The 25,157-nt window shown below is 49.7% G+C and overlaps 1 protein-coding gene across 14 annotated transcripts in view; it reads right to left on the bottom strand.

Annotated features, from left to right (window-relative positions):
* BBX (BBX high mobility group box domain containing) overlaps window positions 1-25,157 on the bottom strand; it is a 193,071-nt gene that overhangs the window by 36,220 nt on the left and 131,694 nt on the right. For all 14 annotated transcript variants that reach the window (XM_039914521.1, XM_029082903.2, XM_029082902.2 and 11 more), the window contains 5 exons: window positions 18,902-19,097; window positions 16,188-16,255; window positions 9,932-10,012; window positions 7,808-7,888; window positions 2,826-2,906 (listed from right to left, as the gene is read on the bottom strand). In XM_039914521.1, the coding sequence (XP_039770455.1) occupies window positions 2,826-2,906; window positions 7,808-7,888; window positions 9,932-10,012; window positions 16,188-16,255; window positions 18,902-19,097 (507 nt within the window). The remainder of the gene's footprint in view (window positions 1-2,825; window positions 2,907-7,807; window positions 7,889-9,931; window positions 10,013-16,187; window positions 16,256-18,901; window positions 19,098-25,157) is intronic.

The following is a 25,157-nucleotide window of genomic DNA, read 5'->3' as shown; positions in this document are numbered from 1 at the left end:
CGACTACTAGCTCGTTTACTATTGATTATTGATCCCAGGAGAGAAAAACTGTCAACTATTTCAAATCTTCTCTCCATCCACTACATATATGTTAAAACTGCCAGTTGTCATGATCTTTGTTTTCTTGGCATTCAAATATAGGCCCATCTTTTTGCTCTGTTACTTAACTTTGAATAATAAGCCCTCAAATCTTCTCCACTTTCTGTTAGTAGGGTAGTGTCAACAGCATGACGAAACTTGTTTACATTCCCTCCGCCAATCTTTACATCCCGTTCGTCTTCATCCAATCCGGCTTCTCTCACGTATTCGGTACGACAATAAACAGACACATTCCCTGCCCACAACAAGTTTGGCAGTCAGACTTAAAAATATAAGTTCTCCAGGCACTTCAAAATGAGGAGTGCCTAGAGAGGTCCAACTCTGGTCTCTTTCAGCCTGAACTCAGCCTTGCTCCAAAGGACACTGCGTCTGGCGATCCAGCTCTTTAACAACTCCACAGTACGGACACATTCCCTAGTAGGAGCTAAGTAGTCCAAGAGGGATGGAAGGCTCCTTATATGAGACTTTTTAGTGTTTCCCCGAAGCAAGAAAATCACCGGCCCTAATGGGATATGGGGACTTCCAGGGGGACAGGCTTTTTTTTTTTCCCTTTTAACGGTATTTATTCATTGCTTACAATGGGCCAGCCACTGTACTAAGTGTTGGACTTAGATACAACCTAATCAGGTTGGACCCAATCCGGGTCCCACATGGGCATTAATCCCCATTTTACAGATGAGGTAACTGAGGCACAGAGAAGAGAAGTGACTTCCCTGAGCCGACAAGTGGCAGAGCCAAGACAAGAGCCCAGGTCCTTCTGACTCCCAGGCCCGTGCTCTATCCACTAGACTATGCTGCTTCTCGGCTCTGGGGAGTACTCATTTGAGGTTAATTAAGCCCCAAAAGGGACATTCATCACAGACCCAGTGGCACTGTGGGATGTGAAATTATCAAAAGCAGCAGTTTCTTTTTTCCCAAATGACTGAGTTTACCTTTCACACTGTGTGCAAAACATTCCAGATAACTGCAGGGTTCTTGATAGTCCTCCGTATCCCTTGGGACTGAGTTCCCTAGGGGCAAGAGTGTTTCTTAGAGGGAGAGTGACTCTCTAATGGCTCATATTTCCATTTCAGAGAAAGCTCTGCCATCCACTTGATCAGATGTTTTGGAAAAACACTCCATTTCCTCTGCTGGGACTACCTGGGAACTGTGGGACACTGAAGGCACATCTCCTCAAGAGGCTTTCCCTGCTAAGCCCTCATTTCCTCTTCTTCCACTCCCTTCTGTGTCCTCCTTCCACTCCTTTCTGTGTCGCCCTTGCATTTGCTCCCTTTATTCACCCCCTTCCCTCAGGACCAGACACTTACAGCCGTAATTCGTTTTTATTTCTATTAATGTCCATCTCCCCCTCTAGACTCACTGTGAACGTGTCTACCAACTTTCTTATATTTTTATATTGTATTCTTCCCAACACTTAGTACATCGCTCTGTACATAGTAAGCGCTCAATAAATACAACTGATTGACTGACCGCTCCCCACCTCGCTTCCAGCTCCGAGGCCCTCTTCCAGTCAGTCAATCGTATTTACCGAACGCTGTCTGCAGAGCAAGGTACTAAGCATTTGGGAGAGTACAATATAACGACGACGCATTCCCTGTCCACAACGAGGTTAGGTTACCCTGCATTGACCTACGTGAGCGACTTGGGTGGTTCAGCCAACTCTAAATGGCTAGACCTTCGAAAGGCAGACCATCCACTGGCCTACGGGCCTTATTTCTCACTAGGCCCAGTGACGACCCAGGCTCCTTCCTTTATCCTCCATCTACCTCCAACTCGGTCGGCTCTTTCACACGTGCTCCTTGTGTGATTCTGCCTTTCCACTGGGCCAGATGGGGAGGTTTCTAACAAAAGGTGACACTTGGAAGCCAATTCTGCAATTGTTCGAGTGCTACACATTGGTCACACAGTTTCCTCCTCATCCAAGGATCCTGGATTCAAGAGGAGGATTCGGGAAAGGAGGCTTTAGGGTGTTGTGGACGATTTGGCTTTTTCATCTGGCCCTAGCCTCTGTGACTACTCCCAGATATTTCTTTCACGAGAAAAGTGGCCCGTGGCCAGAGACAGCCTTTCAGAGAGTACTAGCTAGATTAACTGCCCAGAGAGACCATAGAGGAGAGGGGAATCTAGTCTACAAGTCAGCCACTCACAGGCAGTCAGTCGATCGTACTTACTGAGCGCTAACCGTGTGTAGACCACTGTACTGAGCTCTTGGGAGACTACAATATAACAAAGTCCCTGCCCACAATGAGCTAAACAGTCTAGCTACAGCCCCTACTCCTGAACCTCACTGACAGAAAATTCTCTCTTAGATCTACTCCGAATCTATTTGATATTCACCTCAACCCTACAGCACATATGGACGTATCTTTCATTTATACATTGTACATTACATATACATTACTAATGGATTCATATTAACGTCTGTCTACCCCCTCTAGCCCGTAAGCTTGTTAAGGGCAGGAAACGTGTCAGCTACTTCCATTGTACTGTACTTTCCCAAGCGCTTTGTAAAGGGTTCTGCACCTAGTAAGCACTCGATAAATACCACTGGTTGACTGCGATCCCTTTGGCTGGAAAGGACCAAGGCTATTTTGGAACACCTAAGAAAATCATCAGACTGGATCTTACCTTTGCAGGAGAGGACGAGTGATTACATCTCCCACTTTTTACCAATGAACTTTCCCCTGGCCTTCCGGGGTTAGGATAAGAGCTCTGGACATCCTTACCTCCGCTAGCTGGAAGAGAGCAGACTTTCCACAGCGCTTTGCATTCTCAGGACCACTCAGCTGCGAAGTGTTTGAGGAGATCTGCAGGTGAAACAGTTTGCAAGAAGGCTGTTACCAGGCAGAAGTTTTCCCTCTAGACAACTGTAAAATGGGGAGTCAATCTCAGTTTTCCCTCAGACTTAGAAATACAAGACCCAAATGGGACGGGGGCCTGGGTCCAACCCCATTAATTCGTATCTACCCCAGTGCCTGACACATAGTGGGTCCTTAACAAATGCCATAACAACAACAATAATCATAATAATATTTTCTCAGGCACTCTCAGTGAGCATCCACCCTCTTCCTCTCCCATTACCCAGCAGGAGAGGCAGCGTGGCCTAACGGAAAGAACATGGAAATGACAGTGTCAGAGGACGTGGGTGCTAATTCCGGCTCCGCCACTTATCTGCCGCGTAACTGTGCCTATTCCCTCAGTGGGCATTTGATACCCGTTCTCCCTTCCCCTTAGACTGTGAAGCCTGTGTGGGATAGGGACCGGATTGTCTCGCATCTACTCCAGCGCTTAGTACGCTTCTTGCCACTTAGTAAGCGCTTAGCAAATGCCAGACTTATCATTATGACCGATGAGGATCCATCCCATTTGTGAGGTTCTTCCAAGTCTCTACTAACGCGCTGCTAATCCCCAGGACAGGCTGCCTCTGCCTCGCCAGTCCCTCACCGTTGACACTGGACGGAAAGAGTCTGTGATAAATGAAGCCCGGAAGCCTCGAGCACCACCCCAAGCCGGGGCCGGATGAAAAGAAGAAGCCATGGTTTCATGTCCGTTATTTCACAACCGCATTCTATGGCGGAGGGCACTGAAGCCCACAGAGGTTAAGGGCTTGGACAAGGTCATATAACAGATCAGAGTTGGTCAGAATTGGTTGATCACAGTCAGAATTCAGACTGTGGACAAGTCACTTAACTTCTCCGGGCCTCAGTTACCTCATCTGCAAAATGGGGACTGAGACTGTGAGCCCCAGGTGGGACAGGGAATGTGTCCAACCCGATTTGCCTGTAACCACCCCAGGGTTTAGTTCAGTGCCTCGCACTTCGTACGCACTTAACAAATAACATATTTATTATTATTATTATCTCATCTCCGAGAACCAAACACTTGTTCATTCCACAGTTTTTCATGCTTGCCTCTACTTTGCAATTTCCCAGTCTTCCCAGTAAAGAGATCAATGACTGAACTGCTTTGAAATGCAAAGTATGGATGTAAATGCCGACTACATGGAAGTTTTTAAGCCACCTAGCCAACCAAACCTGGAGTCAGTACCACGCTGCAATAAACTGTACTAGGCTCAATTTATTTTTAAAAAGGGAAGAGGAAAACCTGAGCTTTTGTAGAACGCACTGTCGAGCTTTTACTCATAAATCTCAATAATCTTCCAAATTACACATGTGGGCTTGCACCTATTACAACGGACACGAACATCTTGTGTAGACCCTTGTTTTAACTTTGAAATCTTACTGGAGCGGTAGCAATTTTCTATCCACTTGATTCTTAATTCATTTATTGGCGATACAAGAAAGTAACCCTACGAGCCGTTTCAATTTGCTAAAATAACCAGAAAGACGATGTTTCCTCAGGGACCCATTGGGGGCCTGAGAGAATAAGGCAGAAGGCGTCAACGACGGAAGATGAACACGGCCAGTCGGAAGGGTGCTGGCCTTTCTCATTGAATGGGAGGAACTTAATATTCAATTACAACTCTAGGTGAAGCGTGGAGAGTTATAAGGACTCTTTAACATGCTGAGTGTTTTTTTTTACTGAAGTTGGGATGGATTCAGTTGCAGTGACTAGCTTTCAGCCACCATCTTCAGCTAGTTTTACTTTATTATCTTTTTAATGGCGCCTGTTAAGCGCTTACTATGTTCCATGCCCTGTATTACACGCCGGGGTAGGTACAAGCTGATCAGGTTGGACAGAGTCCCTGACTTACATGGGGTTCACAGTCTGAATCTCCATTTTACAGATGAGGTTACTGAGGCCCAGTGAAGTGACTTGTCCAAGGTAACACAGCAGACACGTCAGGGAACCAGGATTAAAACCCAGGTCTTTCTGACTTACGGGCCTGTGCTCTGTCTACTAGGCCACTTGGGGCCAGGTCCCTTGCTCACTTTTAAGTGTGAAGCAGCATGGAATAGTGGAAAGGGCCTCGGCCAGGGTGTCAAAAAGCTCTAATCCTGGCTCTGCCACTTGCCTGCTGTGTGACTGTGGGCAAGTCACTTCACTTCTGCGGACTTCAATTGGCTCACCGGAAAAATGGGGATTAACACTGCGCACCCATGTGGGACAGGGACCGTGTCTTATCTGATTATCTTTATTCTACCCCGGTGTTAAGAGCAGTGCCCGGCACCTAGTAAGCGCTCGACAGATACCATTAATAGAAACAAGGGACCCTTCAAAATTAGGGTCATGGAGTGACAGGGAAGGCCAAACCAGGCACTTCAGTGATCATACTTCCAAAGCTCAGGTCGATTCACAGCCCTCCAGCTGACGTACCCGTGGTTTCGGGGAAAGCACGCCGGCTTCTTGGTGAAGAGAAGCTTGCGCTTGGTTTGGAAAAGGTCCCCGGGTTCAAAACCGGGCTTTATGGACGCCAGATCTCCTCGCGGGGGTTGCGGGGTGGGGAAAGGGAGGGTTGTTCCTTTCACAGTCTGTCTTATCCCTTCCTGCAGGGATGGGAATTCAGAGAAAGGAGGCAGGAGGGACAACCAGCCGGAATGAAAAGCCAGCTGGGAGCGTCTCCAAGAATCCCCTAGGCCTTGCTGTTTACGCCACACTGCTGAGGGATTCAATAGGAAATCATTAGTTCCACTGCATTTGTATGTGTGTGCGGAGTGTCTATGTGCGTATGTGCGCACGCATATAGACGTGTGTGTGTGCGAGTGTGGTGGGAACTGCCTGCTGTATTCTCTGACACGCTATCTGCTATCAGATTCCGGCAGAGGGGAGGAATACGCAGACACGCAGACATGCACGCACGCAAGACGGCGAAAGGATTCTTGCCAAGGGCTCTGACACAGCCGGCCCCCTGAAAACAAGGAACCTTGGCAGCTCTTGAGAGCAGAGAGAGACAGAGAGAGAAAGAGAGAGAGGCCCCCAGGGGGCTTTCCCACCATTCTTTCCATTGCCTTCTGGACACCCTAGGAAGTTCCTCTAATCACCCCAACATCGCCCATTCCCCAGACACATTCCAGGAGAGACTTCAGATGTTTCGGACTGTGGGGGTCCACAGGGGTGGGAGAGGGAGCAGCGTGGCCTAGTGGAAAGAGCCTGGGCCTAGGAGTCAGAAGGACCTGGGTTCTAATCCTGGCTTCACCACTTGTCCTCAAAGTGACCCTGGGCAAATCACTTTACTTTTCAGGACCTCAGTTCCATCATCTGCAAATGCAGATTAGGACTGTGAGGCCTATGTGGGGAGGGGACTGAGCCTAACCCAATTTGCCTGAATCGATCCCAGTGCAAAGCTTATTATTATTATTATGATTCGTTCACTCCATTGTATTTTACTGAGTACTCACTGTGTGCAGAGCACTGTACTAAGCACTTAGGAAAGTACGATACGACAAATTATAATAATCATTATCATTATTATTCTGGATGCAGCCGGCAGCAGGGCTGTGGTGGTTTCGTCGGGGAGGAGACGGGAGGTTTGGTCACGGGCCGCCCGCCGTGTTCTTCGTCTCCAAGTGAAGAAGTGATCTGAGAACGGCCTGAGGGTCCTCTAGATGAGGCCTGGGTTTTCATGGTGAGGGTCCTCTAGATGAGGCCTGGGTTTTCATGGTTGGTGGCGAGGGGGTCCCCTCAGCGGGCATCCAGTGACCTTTTTATGGTTTGTTAAGCGTTTACTATGTGGCAGGCACTGAACTACGCGCTGGGGTCGATACAAGCTCATCCGGTTGGACACAGTCTATGTCCCACAGGGGGCTCCGAGGCTTAATCCCCATTGTCCAGGGCAGGGAACTGAGGGGCAGTTAAGTGACTTGCCCAAGGGCACCCAGCAGACAAGAGGCGGAGCTGGGATCAGAATGATAATAATAACTGTGGCTAAGTGCTGGGGTGGATACACGCAAACTGGGGTTGGACACAGTCCCTGTCCCACATGGGGCTCGCAGTCTCAAACCCCATTTTACAGATGAGAGAACTGAGGCGCAGAAAGGAGAAGTGACTTGCTCAGGGTCACACAGCAGACAAGTGGTGGAACTGCGATTAGAAACTAGGTCCTTCGGACTTTCAGTCCTGGGCTCCATCCACTAGGCCACGCTGATTCACCAGGGGCTTCGGACAGGTGAGGACTGAGGTGTGGGGAGCTTTGGGGGGCTCAGCTTGGTGTTTGGGGGGGGGTGACAAGGGAGGGGGAAGAACCAGCCCGTTGGGGTCCAGCTCAGGGAAGCCAAGCCTCGGGGGGATGATGGAGAGGGGACATCAAACTAACTGCTAGTGGCCCAGGCGGGGTCCAGAGGCTGGACAAGTTTTCCACAAACAGCAGCCACCAGAAGCCAACCCAGGCCTCAGGTAATAATAATAATAATTGTGGTATCTGTTGAGCGCTTACTATGTGGCGAGCACTCTTCCAAGCACTAGGGTAGCTACAAGGTAATCAAGTTGGACCCAATCCCTGTCCCACACGGGGCTCTCAGAAGTGAAGCGACTGGCCCAAGGTCACATAGCAGACGTGAGGCAGGCCCGGGATGAGAACCCGTGTCTTCCGACTCCCAGTCCCGTGCTCTTTCCACTGGGCCATGCTGCTCTCCTCCGGTGTCCCATGGGCGCCGAGGATCCAGCACCCACATAGACGTCCCCCAGGGCTTTCTGGCGGGGCGAGCCGTGTCCTTCCCCCGCCTCGTCTGCTGATGCCCGGGACGGCCCAACGGGCCCGCACACGCGCAGGCGTGTACACACGTGACTGGCCCGGCGGCGCACACCATACCTCTGCAAACTGGAACAGGGTGGAGTCCTCCCGCGCCTTGACGTTCTCGGGGACACTGGGATGGGATGCGCTTGACGATATCTGGGGGGAAATAGAGACTGCTTCGATTCAAGGGTCTCCCTTCACTCTCGCCACTAGCAAGCCCCCAGACCCATTTTTTTTTTTTAAACGGTATTTGTTAAGCACTCACTACGTGTCAGACACCGTCCTGAACTCCGGAGTAGTTACGGAGGTTAATCAGGTTGGACACGGACCCTGTTCCTCATGGGTCTCACAGTTTAAGTAGGGGGAGCAGGAGAACTGAGGCCCAGAGAAGTGAAATGACATGTCCACGGTCACACAGTCAGCAATTGGCAGAACCGAAATTCATTCATTCATTCAATCCTATTTACTGAGCGCTTACTGTGCGCAGAATATTGTGCTAAGGGCTTGGGAGAGTAGAATATAACAATAAACAGACACATTCCCTGCCCACAGCGAACTTCCAGTCTAGAGGGGGATCAGAACCCAGGTCCTCTGACTCCCAGGCCTGTGCTCTTTCCACTAGGCTACACTGCTTCTCCGTGCTTTTTCTGCCAACAGGTGTCCTGGGTCGAAGCACGTAGTACAGCGCCTGCCTCATAGAAAACGCTTAAGAAATACCATAAAAAAAAAGTCGCCGGACGCCCGCTGAGGGGACCCTCTTGCCACCAACCCCCGAAACCCAAGCCGCATCTAGAGGGCACAGAGGCCGTTCTCAAATCACTTCTTCACTTGGGAGACAAAGATCAAGGCAAGCGGCCCATGACCGATCCTCCGTCTCCTCCCCGCCGAAAGCAGACCCCGTGTTTCCCACCTAGTCGGACTCCCGGTTTCTCGAGGGACCGGTAACGGAAGACTAGCCGGGATTTATGAGCCTCAACGAGAGGAAATGAAACAAACTCTACCAGGAGCAGGCACTTAGCCAACCAGCCACTTCGGCTTTTCCATCCTCTGGGGAAGCTCACAGAGCCACCATTTTAAACCGGCGCTGAGGAGGCCACGGTGACCTCCCTAACTCCCGGACTGCGGGATCTGTCGAGCGCTTCCTATGTGCTGAGCGCTGAACTGAGCACCGGGATCGAGACAGAGTAATCAGGTTGCGGGGAGTCAGAACGGAACTTAATCCCTGTTTTCTAAATGAGGAAAGAGGCACAGAGAAGTTAAGAGACTCGTGCTCTAGACTGTAAGTTCATTGTGGGCAGGGAACGAGTCCAACAAATTATACTGTACCCTCCCAAGAACTTCTACAAACGGTAAGTGCTCAATAAATATGACAATTATTGATTTAATCCTCATTTTACTATCCATCAGTGGCATGTACTGAATGCTTACTGTAGACTATAAGCCCGTCAAAGGGCGGGGACCGTCTCTATCTGTTACCGACTCGTACGTTCCAAACGCTTAGTACAGTGCTCTGCACATAGTAAGCGCGCAATAAATACTATTGAATGAATAGACTAAGCATTTGGGAGAATATAACAGGGTTGACGGATGAAGTAACTTTGGTGCAGAGAAGTGAAGTGACTTGCCCAAGGTCTCACACCAGGACGGGAGGTAGTGCTGAGGGAGATTCAAGATAGTCAGATTGGACACAATCCCTGTCCCGGGTGGGTGTCACCGTCTTAACCCCCATTTTACAGAAGGGATAACTGAGGCCCAGAGAAGTCAAATGACTTTCCGAAGGTCACCCGCAAGATACGTGGCGGAGGCGGGATTAGGACCTAGGTCCTTCTGCCTCCCAAGCCAGTCCGTGCTCTACCTACTAGGCCACGCTGCTTCTCTTCCCAGCGCTCAGTACAGTGCACGGAAATGTAGTAAGCTCTTAACAAATATCATTATTATTATTCTCATCAAAGAGGCGGCGGGGGGAGGCGGGGGGTTGTGGCACCCAATATGAATCATCCTGAGCCCCGCTTTCCGCCTCACACTCTTTACGGACCCCACGCAGTCGCACGTCGAAGGAATCAAGAATCCAGGTCCGAGTGACCCGAAGGAAAAGGTGAGGAAATAGCGCGGGCCCTCTTCGACATTACGGACGTCCGCCCCGGGTCTAAGCCTGCCCACCACGGCCCCTCCCTCGGGCCGCGGGGCCCGGGATCTCACCTCGGCAAACTGAAACAGCGGCGACTTCCGGCACGATCCCACGGGGTCGGAAGCTTCGGATCGGCAGGTGCCTGAGGAAACCTGAAAGAGAGGGTGGGGCGTGAAGTTTCTGAGTGGATACAGACCCGGCGCTTGGAGCAGTCCCCGGCACATAGTAAGCGCTTAACAAATATCATTAACAACAACCATTTCGACCACTCTAGACTCTAAGGTCACTGTGGGCAAGGGAATGTGTCTGTTTATTGTATTGCACTCTCTCATGCACTTAGTATAGTGCTCCGCACACAGTAAGTGCTCAATAAATACCACTGACTGACTCAGTGACCATTTTAAACGATGGCGGTCTTAGTTCATCCTGCAAGACCAACCCTATTCTGCCTATTTTTATGTTATTTTTTAAGCACTTGCTATGCGTCAAGCACTGAGCACTGGGGTGGATGTAAGTGAATCAGGTCAGACAGAGTCCCTGTCCCACATGGGGCTCACAGTCTTAATCCCCATTTTACAGATGAGGGAACTGAGGCACGGAAAAGCCAAGTGACTTGCCCAAGGTCACGCAACAGACAAGTGGCAGAGCTGGGATTCGCGCCCAGCTCCTCTGACTTCCCAGGCCTGTGTTCTTTCCACCAGGCCACCCTGCCTTTGGAGGTTTCCCCAAGTTCGCGTGCGCCAGTTGAGCAAACGGGTGGAGTCCGGAGACAAGCTTAAAACCGAACGGCAAAACAAGGCACGTCGCGGTGGAAACTTCAGAGTCTAAAATGCCAATGTTTCTGCAGCTGAATCCTCTCTAGGCACAGACAGGTTTCCCTGGCTCTGCAAGGGGTCATTTAAGCCCCCCGAGGGTCACCGTCGCCCACGATGCCGTCGGCCGTCCGCGCCGGTGGCCGGCTCCCGCGGCAAAATCTCGCTCTCTCGCCAGACCTCAAAGCCAAGCCCCCGTCCACTAAAAACCCTCTCCTCTTGGAAGAGGAGAGGGAGGAAAGCGAAAGAAAAGCAAGGCCCAACTACAGCGGCAACGGGGATTCTCGGAACCACCAGAGGGGGCTGCAGCTCCGAGAAATAGAAATCGCGAGAAATAAAGCGAAATCGTTAAGAATTCTCCTCCCGACAGGTGATGTTCCCAGTCTACCCACTTTCCTTCACCCCGTTCTGCTCCGCAATCTCTGGGGCTACCTTGTCTTCTCCCAACATTCAGACGACCCGCGTTCACGCACTCTTTTCTCGGTCCTACTTATTGAGCGCTTGCCGAGTGCAGAACACCGTACTAAGTGCTCGAGAAAGGAAGATATAACAGAGTTGATGGACGCGTTCCCTGCTCACCGCAAGCTGCGGTGGAGCCTGGCTAAATAAAGGTTTCGCACCTTTTAATCCCTTCGTCCCTCAGCGTTCACGACCGTATCCGCGTGAGCGCGTCATTGGGCAGGGATTGTGTCTGTCTGTTGCCGAATTGTACATTCCAAGCGCTCAGTACAGTGCTCTGCACATAGTAAGCGCTCAATAAATACTATTGAATGAAATGTTATTGAATGAATTTTAATATCCGTCTCCCTTTCTAAACCGTGAGCTCCTTGCGGGCAAAGAATCTGTCTACCAACTCTGTAATAGCGTACCCTCCCAACCGCTTAGTACAGTGCTCTGCACACAGAAAGCGTTCGATAAATTCCCCTAGTTGACTGCTTGAAGTCAGGTGATGAAAGATTTGGTCCCGACTCGTTGGAGGGGAGGGAAGGACAAGCCTGATTTGTCCACCCCAGCGCTTAGTACGGTGCCAGGCGTACAATAAGCACTTAAGAAATGCCTCAATCATCATTATTATTATCATTATTATTAAACGTGAACCAAAGTCTGCAATTCGTTCAATCGTATTTATTGAGCGCTTACTGCGTGCAAAGCAATCTCAGGAGGAGTTGGGAGATAATTATGGAATAACCCCAGATGATTCCTGCAGGTCAGGGCTCAGAGGACCAGGGCTAGCACTCACCAGGTCTGACCAGGACGGGGTCCGGTCAGGAGAGCGTGCTAACAACTGGCAGGGGGGTGTCGCAGGCAGGGAGAGGTCCGACGGCCGGAAATGAGATCGGCAGGGGATGTGTCTGTTTATTATTGCATTGTACTCTTCGAGGCGCTTAGTACAGTGCTCTGCACACAGTAAGGGCTCATTAAATACGACTGAATGAATGAAAATCCCCGAACGGCTCCGGGGACGGGTGAAGGTACAATCGGTTCGATCCTCTAGACTATCAGCTCGAAGGCGGGGATCGTATCTACCCATTCTGCTCTCTTGGACTCTCCCAAGGGTTTAGTACGGTGCTCTGCCCACGGTAAGCGCTCCATAAATTCCAACGGTTGACCGATGGACCTCTTCTCCCTCATTTCGGCGCACGGCCTTCCCCGCTACTCTCTGCCTTTGCCGGGGCACGTTTAGATCGGGGCTCCCAAAGTGAGCAGTCAACTGCCACTTAATGAGCCGGTCAAAAGATGCCAGACGAACCTCTCAGAGAGATCCGAGGATTAAGACCCGAGCCTCCGCTGCATGGTTTCGCCTCTGTGTTCATCTGGCAGAAACGCTCCAGAAGACTTAACTGAGCCTGCGTGAATTCACTCTCGAGGAACAACGTAAAACAGGGGGCCCCGTGAGCGCGACCGAGAAAGTGCCCGTCCGCTCCGGCTAATCGGCGCTACCGGTTTGCTCATGATGCTCTCCCGCCACGGGGGCAAGATTCCAGCTTGGAGCATTCGAGGGGGCATCCCCACCCACGGGGTACGGAACTGGCCCAGTTGCAAACACCCCGGTTTCTGTTCGCGGAGAGAATCGCCTCATTCATGCAGGGCCCGGGGATGTCAACCATTCAATCGGTGATGTTTATGATCACCTACTTTGTGCCGAGCCCTAAGCGCTTGGAGAGCACGATACAAGAGAGGTGGAAGACACGTTCCCTGCCTGAAAGGAAGTCACAGTCTACCGGGGAAGACAGACGTTAAAAGAAATTACAGATGGCCGCTTATCACTGTTTGTTTCCTTCGTTAACCTGCCGCTCTTCGACAGAAAGAGGGCAAGACCCTACGCCTCACTGTTTCCGCCCCTGCCCACGGGGCCCTCGGTTCATTTTAACCCCAGAAGGAGCTGAAGACAGAACCACAAGTCGGATAGAATACCGAAAGGTTGTAAAGCAAAATAAAGAAAGCAGCGTGGCACAGTGGAAGGAGCACAGGCCTGGGAATCGGAGGACCTAAACTCCAATCCCAGCTCGGCCAATTCCGGTTCCTTTTAGACCGCAAGCTCTTTGTGGGCAGGGAATGTGTCTAACAACTTCGTTACACTCTACTCTCCCAAGCACTTAGTAATAATAATAATATTAGCAACAATGGTATTTGTTAAGCGTTTACTATTTGCCAAGCACCGTTCTAAGCGCTGGGATAGATATAAGATAATCCGGTTGTCCCACGCGGGGATCACAGTCTTCACCCCCATTTTACAGATGAGGTAACTGAGGCACAGAAGTGAAGTCACCTGCCCCAAGTCACACAGCTGACAAGTGCCGGAGCCGGGATTAGAACCCACGACTTCCGACTTTCAAGCCCGGGCTCCTGCCACGGAGCCACAGATTCTGCACGTACAGTAAGCGCTCGATAAATACGACTGACTGATTGCAATCTGACTTACTGACTGCTTACCGGGTCACGTCATTTAACTTCTCTGTGATTCAATTTCCCCAGCTGAAAAGTGGGGATTAGATACCTATTCTCCCTCCCGCATAATACTACTACTGAATAACTGTGGTATTTGTTAAGTGCTTACTATGACCAAGACACTGTACTAAGCGCTCCAGCAGATACAAGCAAATCGGGTCGGACACAGTTCCTGTCCCACGTGGGCTTCACGGTCTTAATCCCCATTTTATGAATCTCACGTGGGGCAATGACCGTGTACAACCTGATAAACCTGTTTCTACCCCAGTGTTCACAACAGGGCTTCACATCTAGTAAGTGCCTTAATAAATATAGTAATAATAATAATAATAATAAAAGACAAAAGCCCTCTTTTGGTTTATTTGGTTGTTTACAGGCTTGTGATTTCCTGCTCTCTGCCAAGCGTGGCGTTTGATCGGATGAGGCCTCAGGCTTCCAGAGCTCAGCGTTTGAAAGAGCAGGATTTCTCCACTGAAAACTTCCCCGCAGAGACACTAAGACAGCAGCCACCGGGATTAATAATACTACTACTAATAATAACATTGGTATTCGTTAAGCGCTTACTATGTGCAGAGCACTGTTCTAAGCGCTGGGGTAGATACAGGGTGATCCGGTTGTCCCACGTGGGGCTCACGGTTTTAATCCCCACTTTACAGATGAGGTAACTGAGGCACAGAGAAGTGAAGTGACTTGCCCACAGTCACACAGTTGACGAGTGGCAGAGCCGGGATTAGAACCCATGACCTCTGACTCCCAAGCCCGGGCTCTTTCCACTTAGATGGGCTGAGACTCCTCTGCCTTGACAAAGGGACACAATTTCCTCCACGGCCACCCAGGCCGAAACTCCCAGAGAGTCACGGGGCTGACCAACGGGAATACCCTCGGCCCCGGAGCCGAGGGAGCGGGAAAATTCCGAAAGAGTCATCTTTCTTGGGCACCACCTCCACCGGCCCACCAAAATCCAAAACTGAGTACAGTTTATAGGTCACCTTGGCTGCATGAGGAGAAAAGGACCTTTGAGGTCGAGAGAGTCCAACCCTCCTTTGTATTTTAAGGGATAAAAGTATTTTGTCCCAAAGGACCAGTTTTCTTAATGTTTGGCAGGAACAAATCAGAAAACAGAAACTCAAGAGCTGCCCTTGCCCTCATCCCCTCTCTCCCTGACGCACCTACTTCCAAATTCCACCTTCTCCTCCTCCCCTTTCTCCATCACGCTCCTACTTCCCCACTCCCAAAATTCCTCTTAGAGGTGGAGAATTTCCTTAAGGGAAAGAACGAATCACAGAACCATTGCGTGTCAGCGGTCCACTGCCACTCTCCGGACGGGGACCATTTTAAACACTTGGCCCAATCTCGCTCCCCAGAGCGCTGACAAATGCAACTTGCTTCTTGACTTTTTTAAGTTATAGTGTGGCCTAGTGAGTAGAGCACAGGCCCGGGATTCAGAAGGGTCCGCGTTCTACTCCGAGGTCTGCTGTGTGACCTTGGGCAAGTTGCGCCACTTCTCTGGGCCTCGGTTACCTCATCTGTAAAATGGGGATTAAGATTGGGAGCCTTATGTGGGATGGGGTTACCCCAGCATCTAGTATAGTGCCTGGCACATAGTAAGCACTTAACAAATACCATAAAAAATACATAAATACATGTATATGAAAAGTTATTTGGTACTTGAAGAGGGTGGCTTGGGATACTTCCTACCCGAAATAACTATTTCAAATACCTTGATGAGAATGACAACAACATAATTATAACGACGATAATACTACTGGAATTTAGTAAGTGCTTACTATGAGTCAGGCACTGGAGTACACAGATTGAACACCCCTTAGCTGTATGATCTCGGAAAAGTCATTTAACTTCTCTACGCTTCCTCTATAAAATGGGGACCAAGCCGAGCCCTCTGCGGAACGGGGACTCGGTCCAACCCGTTTATCCTGTAATTACCTCAGAGCTTAGTACAGTGCCTGGCACGTAGTAAGCACTTAACAAATACCATAAAAAATACATAAATACAAGTACATGGAAAGTTATTTGGTACTTGAAGAGGGTGCCTTGGGATACTTCCTACCCAAAATAACTATTTCAAATACCTTGATGAGAATGACAACAACATAATTATAATGATGATAATACTACTGGAATTTAGTAAGTGCTATCTATGAGCCAAGCCCTGGAGTATATAGATTGAACATGCTTGTCCACCGATTATCAGTTGTGTGATCCTGGAAAAGTCATTTATCTTCTCTATGCTTCATCTGTAAAATGGGGACTAAGGCTGAGCCCTCTGCGGGACAGGGACTCTGTCCAACCCGTTTATCCTGTAATTACCTCAGAGCTTAGTACAGTGCCCGGCACGTAGTAAGCACTTGACAAATAGCATGAAAACAAAAGGCCCAGAGAAGTGAAGTGACTTGTCCAAAGGTCGCACGGCAGACACGTGGCGGAGCCGGCTTTGAATCCAGTTCCTTCAGACTCCCAGAGCCTTGCTCTATCCACTAGGCCATGCTGCGTCCCCCCCAAATTGCCTTTTAATGGAGCGACTGAGGCGGGATAAGAAAGGACTCACCTCGTGTGCAGTCAGGGCGTGCTCCCCGGCTAAGAGTAGCATACTAAGACCTCCCATCTGGGTGGGATCTATGGAGAGAGAAAGAAAGAGAGAGGATCAGTTTCCTTGAAGAAAGCGGCGTCACTCACGAGAGGTCCTGGGTGATCTTTAGGCCCGTCTGACATCTTAGGAGCCAGCGTGGTCTAGTGGATAGAGCCCGGGCCAGGGAGTCAGAAGGACCTGGGTTCTGATCCTGCCTCTGCCGGCTGCTTGCCGTATGACCTTGGGCAAATCACTTTACAGATCTGTGCCTCGGTTTCCTCAACTGTAAAGTGGGGAGTCAACGCCTTTTCTCCTTCCAACTTGGACTGTAATAATAATAACGTCGGTATTTGTGAAGCGCTTACTATGTGCAGAGCACTGTTCTAAGCGCTGGGGTAGATACAGGGGAATCCGGTTGTCCCACGTGAGGCTCACAGTCTTAATCCCCATTTTACAGAGGAGGTAACTGAGGCACAGAGAAGTCAAGTGACTTGCCTAAGGTCACACGTGGGACAGGGACTGTGCCTGACCTAATTAATTTGTACCTACCCCAGTGCTTAGAACAGTGTTGGACACATATTAAGCGCTTAATAACATAAAAATAATCTTGCATACCGTTCAAACTGAATACCCCCTACTAGTTCGCTGAGGTAGATACGAGATAATCAGGCCAGATCCAGTCCCTGTCCTACATGGGGCTCACACTCTTAGAGGGAGCGAGAAAAGGTACTGAACCCCCCCATTGTGCGGCTGAAGAAACGGAGGAGCAGAGAAGTGACTCGTTCAAGGTCATACTGCAGACGAGTGGCAGAGCCGGAATTCGAAACCAGATCCTTCTGACGGCCAGGCCCAGGCTTTATCCACTAGGCCACGTCTCATCCGCAGACACTCTGTCAACTTGGCATTAGAAGAGTTCAAGGATACTGTCATTCAACATCACTTGCCTTCAGACACCAAGGGATGGTAGCACGGGCAGCTCATTTATTATTATTAATAATAATAATAATGTTGGTATTTGTTAAGCGCTTACTATGTGCAGAGCACTGTTCTGAGAGCTGGGGGAGATACAGGGTAATCAGGTTGTCCCACGTGAGGCTCACGGTCTTAATCCCCATTTTACAGATGAGGGAACTGAGGCACAGAGAAGTCAAGTGACTCGCCTACAGTCACAAAGCTGACAAGTGGCAGAGCCGGGATTTGAACCCATGACCTCTGACTCCCAAGCCCGGGCTCTTTCCACTGAGCCATGAGACTGGAAGCCCCACGTGGGACAGGGACTGTGTTCGACCTGACTACTGTGTAGCTACCCCAGCGCTCACTAAGGTGCCTGGCACATAGTAAGCACTTAATAAATACCATTAAAAAAGAAATATTCAAGGCCCGTTCTCCTTTCTACTTATACTGTGAGTCCCCTGTGGGACAGGGGCAGTGTTTGACCTGATAAACTCGTATCTGCCCCAGAGCTTAGAACACGGCTTGGCATGTAGTAAGTGCTTAAAAATAGTGATAACAATAATGACGATAACGGTAGTAATCCGAGTAATAAAAATAGTAATCATCATCTTCATCTCAGGTCCACCAAGATCTGATCTGAGTCTGAGCCAGAGTGAATCAAGAACTTCAGCATTTTTAATAATGATGGTATTTGTTAAGCGCTTACCATCTGCCAGGCACCGTACTAAGCGCTGAGGCGAACACAAGCAAATCGAGTTGGACGCAGTCCCTGTCCCACAGTGGGCTCATTCTCTTAATCTCCATTTTTAACAGACGAGGTAACTGAGATACAGAGAAGTGAAGCCACTTGCCCGCGGTCACACAGCAGTCAAGGGGCTGAGCTGGGATTAGAACCCAGGTCCTTCTGACTCCCGGGCCCTTATTCTATCCGCTACTCCATGCCGCTGAAGAGTCAACCTCCTGACAGAGAGAGGTATAGGTGAAGCATGAGAAGCAGCGTGGCTCAGTGGAAAGAGCCCGGGCTTGGGAGTCAGAGGTCATGGGTTCGAAGCCCGGCTCTGCCACTTGTCAGCTGTGTGACTGTGGGCAAGTCACTGCACTTCTCTGTGCCTCAGTTACCTGATCTGTAAAATGGGGATTAACTGTGAGCCTCACGTGGGACGACCCGATTACCCCGTATCTACCCCGGCGCTTCGAACAGTGCTCTGCACATAGTAAGCGCTTAACAAATACCAACATTATTACAGGTGTTCTGCTATTGAATTCAATAGTAGCCCTTTGGGACCCAGAGCTAAACCAGGGGCAAAAAAATCACATTCTTTTTTCAGTCGCATTATGCAGGGGAGCAGCGTGGCCTAGTGAGTCGGACTGGGTTCTCGTCCCAGTTCTGCCCCTTGTCTGTTCTGTGACCTTGAGCGAGTCACTTCACTTCCCTCACCTGTACAAGGGGGATGAAGAGTGTGAACCCCGTGTGGGACAGCGAATGTGTCCAACAGGATTCGATCCTATTCATTCACTCGTATTAATTGAGCGCTTACTGTGGGCAAAGCTCTTGGGGGAGTATAATATAACAATGAACAGACACACTCCACAGCAGGCAAATGACAGAGCCGGGATTAGAATCCAGGTCCTCTGAATCCCAGGCCCGTGCTCCTTCCGCTGAGCCACGCTGCTCCTTCACCTTTCGCCTTTCCTGCTCTCCCCGCTTGGCGAGGGCGCTTATCGTCCGCCGGCCTTACCCGCCATCCCAAAATTGAGCTGAGGCATGTCTTCGGCCTTTGCTTTCTTGGGAGCGGAGAGATCCTTCACGGAGTCGGGCGGGCAGGTCCACAGCTTTTTTCGGGTCGTAACAGCGGGTGGTGAGGATTTCACAGGCTTGTTTGTGGTTGGACACCATTTGTAGCCAGGATTTGCTTTCATGAATGCATCCTTGTACTGAAATCCAGAAAAAAGAGACTCTCACTGGGATCTCGCTTAGAGCAAATGAGGAGAAAACGCTTCACCTCACCCCAAGTTCCAACACCCTCACACTTTCATGTATTTTCAAGGTATCTGTTAAGCACTTACTATGTGGCAAACCCTCACACTTGCATGTATTTTCAAGGTATTCGTTAAGCACTTACTACGCGGCAAACCCTGTCCTAAACTCCGCAATACGTACAAGTTAATTAGGTCAGACACAGTCCCTTGTCCCGCATGGGGCTCACGGTCTAAGTAGGAGGGAGAACAGGTACCTAACCCCCATTTTTCCGTTGAGGGAACTGAAGCACAAGGAAGTGAAGAGCCCGGCCCAAGGTTACAAAGCAGTCAAACGATGGAGGTGGGATTAGAACCAAGATCCTCCAACTCCCGGGCTCACACTCCATCCACCCGAAAACTGCGTGAGGATTAAAGACTACAAGAACCCAAGAGACTCTAACGTTAGTTACCTTTAAGTCCTTTTCTTTAATATATTTATTAAGTGCTTACTAAGTGCCAGGCCCCGTACTAAGCACTGGGGTAGATACAAGTAAATCAGGTCGAAAACGGTCCTTGTCCCACACAGGCCTCATAGTCTTAAGCCCCATTTTACCAAATGAGATAACCAAGACACAGAGAAGTGAAGTGACTTGCCCAAGATCACACAGCAGTCCTGTGGTGGAACTGGGATTAGAACCCAGGTCCTCTGACTCCCAGGCCCGGGCTCTTTCCACTAAGCCATGCTGCTTTAAAGGCTGAATTGTTTAGTCGATTGAGTTTTGCAAAGGCCAGCTCACACACGTTTGCATATACGTAGACAAGAATAATAATAATAATAATAATAATAACGATGGCACTTGCTAAGCGCTTACTATGCCTAAAGCACTGTTCTAAGCGCTGGGGTAGTACAAGGTAATTAGGGTGTCCCACGTAGGGCTCACAGATTTCCTCCCCATTTTACAGATGAGGGAACTGAGGTGCAGAGAAGTGAAGTGACTTGCCCAAAGTCACACAGCTGAGAAGTGGCAGAAGCGGCATTCGAACCCATGACCTCCGACTCCCAACCCCGGGCTCTTTCCACTAAACCACGCTGCTTAAGAGGTACAGATCCGAGTGCATAAGCGACACGGTAGGATGGGGGAACGCCTAAAGAAACCCACAGATCCAACGCATTTCACACCTGGGGGGTGTGCGTCTGTAGACGACGACCTTCCGACGCACACGCATTCGTAGTTTTGACTATGAATGCGTCTACAGGGACACACCCACATGCATGAAATGTACTGGATTCTTTATCTTCCTGTGCATACTCGCATAATTGAATCTTTAGACATTGATAACCGCGGTATTTGTCGAGCGCTATGTACCAAATACTAAACTGAGCACATAATGGAAACAGAAGTCACAGTCCCTGTCTCTCACAGGGACCGTTTAAGAAAGAGGGAGAACTGGCATCTTTTCCCCACTTTTATTAATTTCAGCTCCGCCACTTTTCTGCTGTGTGACCTTGAGCTGGTCACTTAACTTCTCTTTGCCTCAGTTACCTCACCTGCAAAATGAGGATTAAGACTGTGAGCCCTGTGAGGGACAGGGCCCCATTTCAATCTGATTAACCTGTGTCTACCCCAGTTTATGAGAGACAGGAACTACGTCCAATCCTGTATCTACCCCAGTGGTGCTTAGTACAGTGCCTGGCACATAGTAAGCTCTTAAATACCATTAAGAAAGAAAAGGAAATGGAGGAATAAAAAGTTAAGTGACCCGCCTAAGGTCACAGAGCAGGCCAGGGGCACAGCCTTGATAATAATTCAAGCGCTTACTGTGGTGCCAGGCACTGTACTAAGCGCTGGAGTGGATGCAAGAAAACCGGTTGGACACACTCCCTGTCCCAAGTGGGGCTCACGGTCTCAATCCCCACTTCACAGACGAGATAAATGAGGCGGAGGCACAGAGAAGCGACTTGCCCAAGGTCACACAAGAGACAAGTGGCAGAGCCGGGATTAGAACCCGTGACCTTCCGCCGCGGTACGATCTCGGGCAAGTCACTTCACTGCTCTGAGCCTTAGTTACCACATCTGTAAAATGGGGATTAAGCGGCGTGGCTCAGTGGAAAGAGCACGGGCTTGGGAGTCAGAGGTCATGGGTTCGAATCCCGGCTCCACCACCTGTCAGCTGTGTGACTGTGGGCGAGTCACTTCACTTCTCTGGGCCTCAGTTCCCTCATCTGGAAAATGGGCATGAAAGACTGTGAGCCTCATGTGGGACAATCTGATGACCCTGTATCTACCCCAGCGCTTAGAACAGTGCTCTGCACATAGTAAGCGCTTAACAGATACCAACATTATTACTGTGAGCCCTATGTGGGGCAGGGACTGTGTCCAACTTAATTAGCTTGTCTCTACCCCAGCGCTGGGCACAGTGCCTGGCCCACAGTAAACACTTCAGAAATACCATCATAAAAGAAGGCTGGACACAGTCTTAATCCAACACGGAGCTAAGCAGGAGGAAAATCAGGTACTGAATCCCCTTTTTACAAATGAAGAAACTGAGGCACAGAGAATTCCAACTGACCAGCCACACAGGAGAGAGAGGAGGCTTAATTAAGCAGATTCTAGGGTAAGAGCTGACCATAACGGGACAACCTAGTGACCCTGTATCTACCCCGGCGCTTAGAACAGCGCTCGGCACATAGCAAGCGCCTAACAAATACCAACATTATTATAATCCTCTTCCAAACATCTCCTTTAGAATGTAAAATCACTGTTACATCCTCTCCTGCCCAACTGCCACTAACACTCATGAAGTTCCTCCGCCCTAACGTCCCCGTAGATCGTCCTAATTTATTTCATCACCCTCTGATTTTGAACATGGGATCACAGTTACTCTCTGACGAGAGAAATAAAAAGCCTCAATTTACAGAACCATTAATGTTTAAAGAAATAACCGCAGTGTGGCACTTCGAAAACGAAACCTTTTAATTCGCTCCCGGCCGGGCTTTCTGGATCTGTTCGGAAACCGTTCTTTCTGAGCCGAAGTATCTCTGAGTGCAACTCTTGGGGATTATTGACTAATCGCTCCTTCGTTCTCTGTGAAGAAAAGCTCTCTGGCTGTTTTGAATGGGAACATGGTTCAAGACAGTAGTGTCCTCAATTTACTGGGGCATATGAGGGCATCAATACAGGTCAAGCAATCGATCGATCCGCCAGATGGATGATTTTTATCTGTTTTTATCTGTTGCCGAGGTGGGTGGGCAACCAAAGGAGGTTTCCGGGAAGCGGGGAGCCATGGACTTACCTTTCTAAGCTTCTACCTTGCCAAAGAGATCTCGAGAGGCAGCATGGCCTAGTGGGTAAAGCACGAGTCTGGGAGTCAAAAGGACCTGGGTTCTAATCGCAGCTCTGTCCCGTGTCTGCCGTGTGGCCTTGGGCCAGTCACTTCATTTCTCTGTGCCTCAGTTACCTCAACTGCAAAATGGGGATGAAGACCGTGAGCCCACTGTGGTACAGGGTCTGTGTCCATCTCGACCGACTGGTAGCTACTCCGGTGTTTACTACGGTGCCTGGCACATAGTGAGCGCTTTACTGGATAGCACAATTCTTCTTATTAATAAAATGCTCCACACTCAGGTAATTCAGGGAATCTGGGGTCCAAGGTCCAGACAACGGTAGCCTCAAATTGAATAAGAGTAATAACAATAATTACTGTGGTATTTGTTAAGGGCTCACTCGAACCCAAGACCTTCTGACTCCCAGGCCCATGCTCTTAGGTAATCCACGAGAAGCAGCGTGGCTCAGTGGAAAGAGCCCGGGCTTGGGAGTCAGTGGTCATGGGTTCAAATCCCGGCTCTGTCACTTGTCAGCTGTGTGATTGTGGGCAAGTCACTTCACTTCTCTGGGCCTCAGCTACCTCATCTGTAAAATGGGGATTAAGACTGTGAGCCTCACGTGGGACAACCTGATGACTCTGTATCTCCCCCAGCGCTCAGAACAGTGCTCTGCACAGAGTAGGCGCTTAACAAATGCCAACATTATTATTAATCCCTGAAGCATGGCAGGGAGTCAGGGAGATGTCCCTTCTCCAAGGGAAGTCCCAGGACCCCAGTGGATTGCAAACTCCTTGAGGGCAGGATACCTTCCCAGTGCTTAGCAGAGTGCCCTGCCCACAGTAGGCACTCAATAAATACCACTGCTTAGTAGACTGATTGACCTTAAACCCCACAACCCAAGGAGTGACTCAGAATCATGTATTTGTCCCCGCCCCAACAGGGGGCTCACAGTCTTAATCTCCATTTTAAAGATGAGTTCATCGAGGCACAGGGAAGTGAAGTGACTTGCTCAAGGTCACCCAGGAGACAAGCGGCAGAGCCAGGACCAGATCCCAGGACCCGCTGACTCCCAGGCCCGAGCTATATCCATTAAGCCACTCTGCTTCTCTGGGTCTCTTGAAAACAGGCTACATGAAGACATGAGACGTGGTGAATTCCCGCAGCACCGCCTTGCACCGGCCTTTTGCCGGGCTCGCTTCCTCAGGCTGGTGATTTTATTAAATCGTTCTCTTATTTCGGGGTCAGTATTCTTTCAGAGCAGCGGAAGCCCGCACTCGTCTGTGCAAATCACGGTTTCGGGGCAGGGGCATTTTTCTAGCGTCTCCGTGAAACCCCGCTAAGCTTCGGCACACTTTCCGCACTCCAACCCGTGTTTTCAAAGCACCCGAGCTAGGCTTACTTCCGGCTGGTGAAGCAGGGAGAATATGAGGTGGGAGGACCGTAAACACGACACTCACAATGGGAAGGGATTGCAGATTAATTAAAAAAAAAAAACCCCTCTAAAGGATTTTAAGCTAGAGCTGAGCGAGAACACTCAGAAGCTCAGGAGGCGGTTAGGGAAGCCGAGAATCACGGGAAACGCGGCTCAAAAACCACTCAAATTACAATGGCAAACATTAAGCCACACCTCCCACAGATGCACCAGCAACATGCCCGGGAATATCAATCCCGAATTCTTTCCCGGGAAAAAAGGACTTTCGAGCAAAATCTTGGTTGTCAAAGTGACCCCTTTCCATACAATAACATCACCGGACGGTTCCGTATAAGCTACTTCGGATGATCGGCCGATTCAGATCTCAGCGGTCCGGGTGGACGCCCAATTATAGTACGCAGACGAAGTTTTCTTGCGTGAAAAGAATGCTTCTTCCCGTTAAAAACTCAGCTTACGGATCTGTTCCGTTTTTAGGAAACATCTGACCCAACCGCCCCGCCCAGCAATCAAAAAACGTGTTCGGTGCTTAACTCCAGGAAGTAATGTGCTTCAGTGAGGTTTCAGCCGATTGTTTATTTTCGTTTATAAACTGGGATATGAAGAGATCAGAAGGGTTCTCAGTAATAAATTATGGAGGCCAATTACTACTGTGCGTCTGAACACATGTCAGACGAATGAAAAGCACATGGAGCCTTGGAATGAAATTCTCTCAGTCTGATTTCTACAGCGCTCACTGCCAGACCACCTCGGGATAAAGTGCCCCAAGTGCAAGCTCCTTGTGGGCAAGGATCCTGGCTACCGACTCCGTTATATTGTATTTTAGACCGTGGCGGACAGAGAATGTGTCTGCTGCACTGCTCTGCTGCACGCTCTCAACTGTTTAGTACAGTGCTCTACCCCCAGCAAGTGCTAAATACGACTGGTTGATTGATAACTCTCAATTACCATAGAGTGCATGGGCTTAGTGCATGGGCTTATTGATTTCCCACCCATCCACGCTAACAGCATATGCTCGACCACAGAAGATTTTCCATTGTCTGCCAGAAAAATTTTGGACATTCAATGTTTGCCCCCCAAAATCAAGCTTCTGGTGGGCAGAGAACATGGTGCTCAAACTCTGCTTTTTTTTCAGTGGTACTTAAGAACCTACTGTGTGCCAGACACTGTACTGGAGGAGCAGCGTGGCTCAGTGGAAAGAGCACGGGCTTTGGAGTCAGGGCTCATGAGTTCGAATCCCAGCTCTGCCACTTGTCGGCTGTGTGACTGTGGGCAAGTCACT

Source organism: Ornithorhynchus anatinus, chromosome 17 (assembly GCF_004115215.2).
Source record: "Ornithorhynchus anatinus isolate Pmale09 chromosome 17, mOrnAna1.pri.v4, whole genome shotgun sequence".
Taxonomy (NCBI): domain Eukaryota; kingdom Metazoa; phylum Chordata; class Mammalia; order Monotremata; family Ornithorhynchidae; genus Ornithorhynchus; species Ornithorhynchus anatinus.
This window is presented reverse-complemented; position numbering and strand designations above follow the sequence as displayed.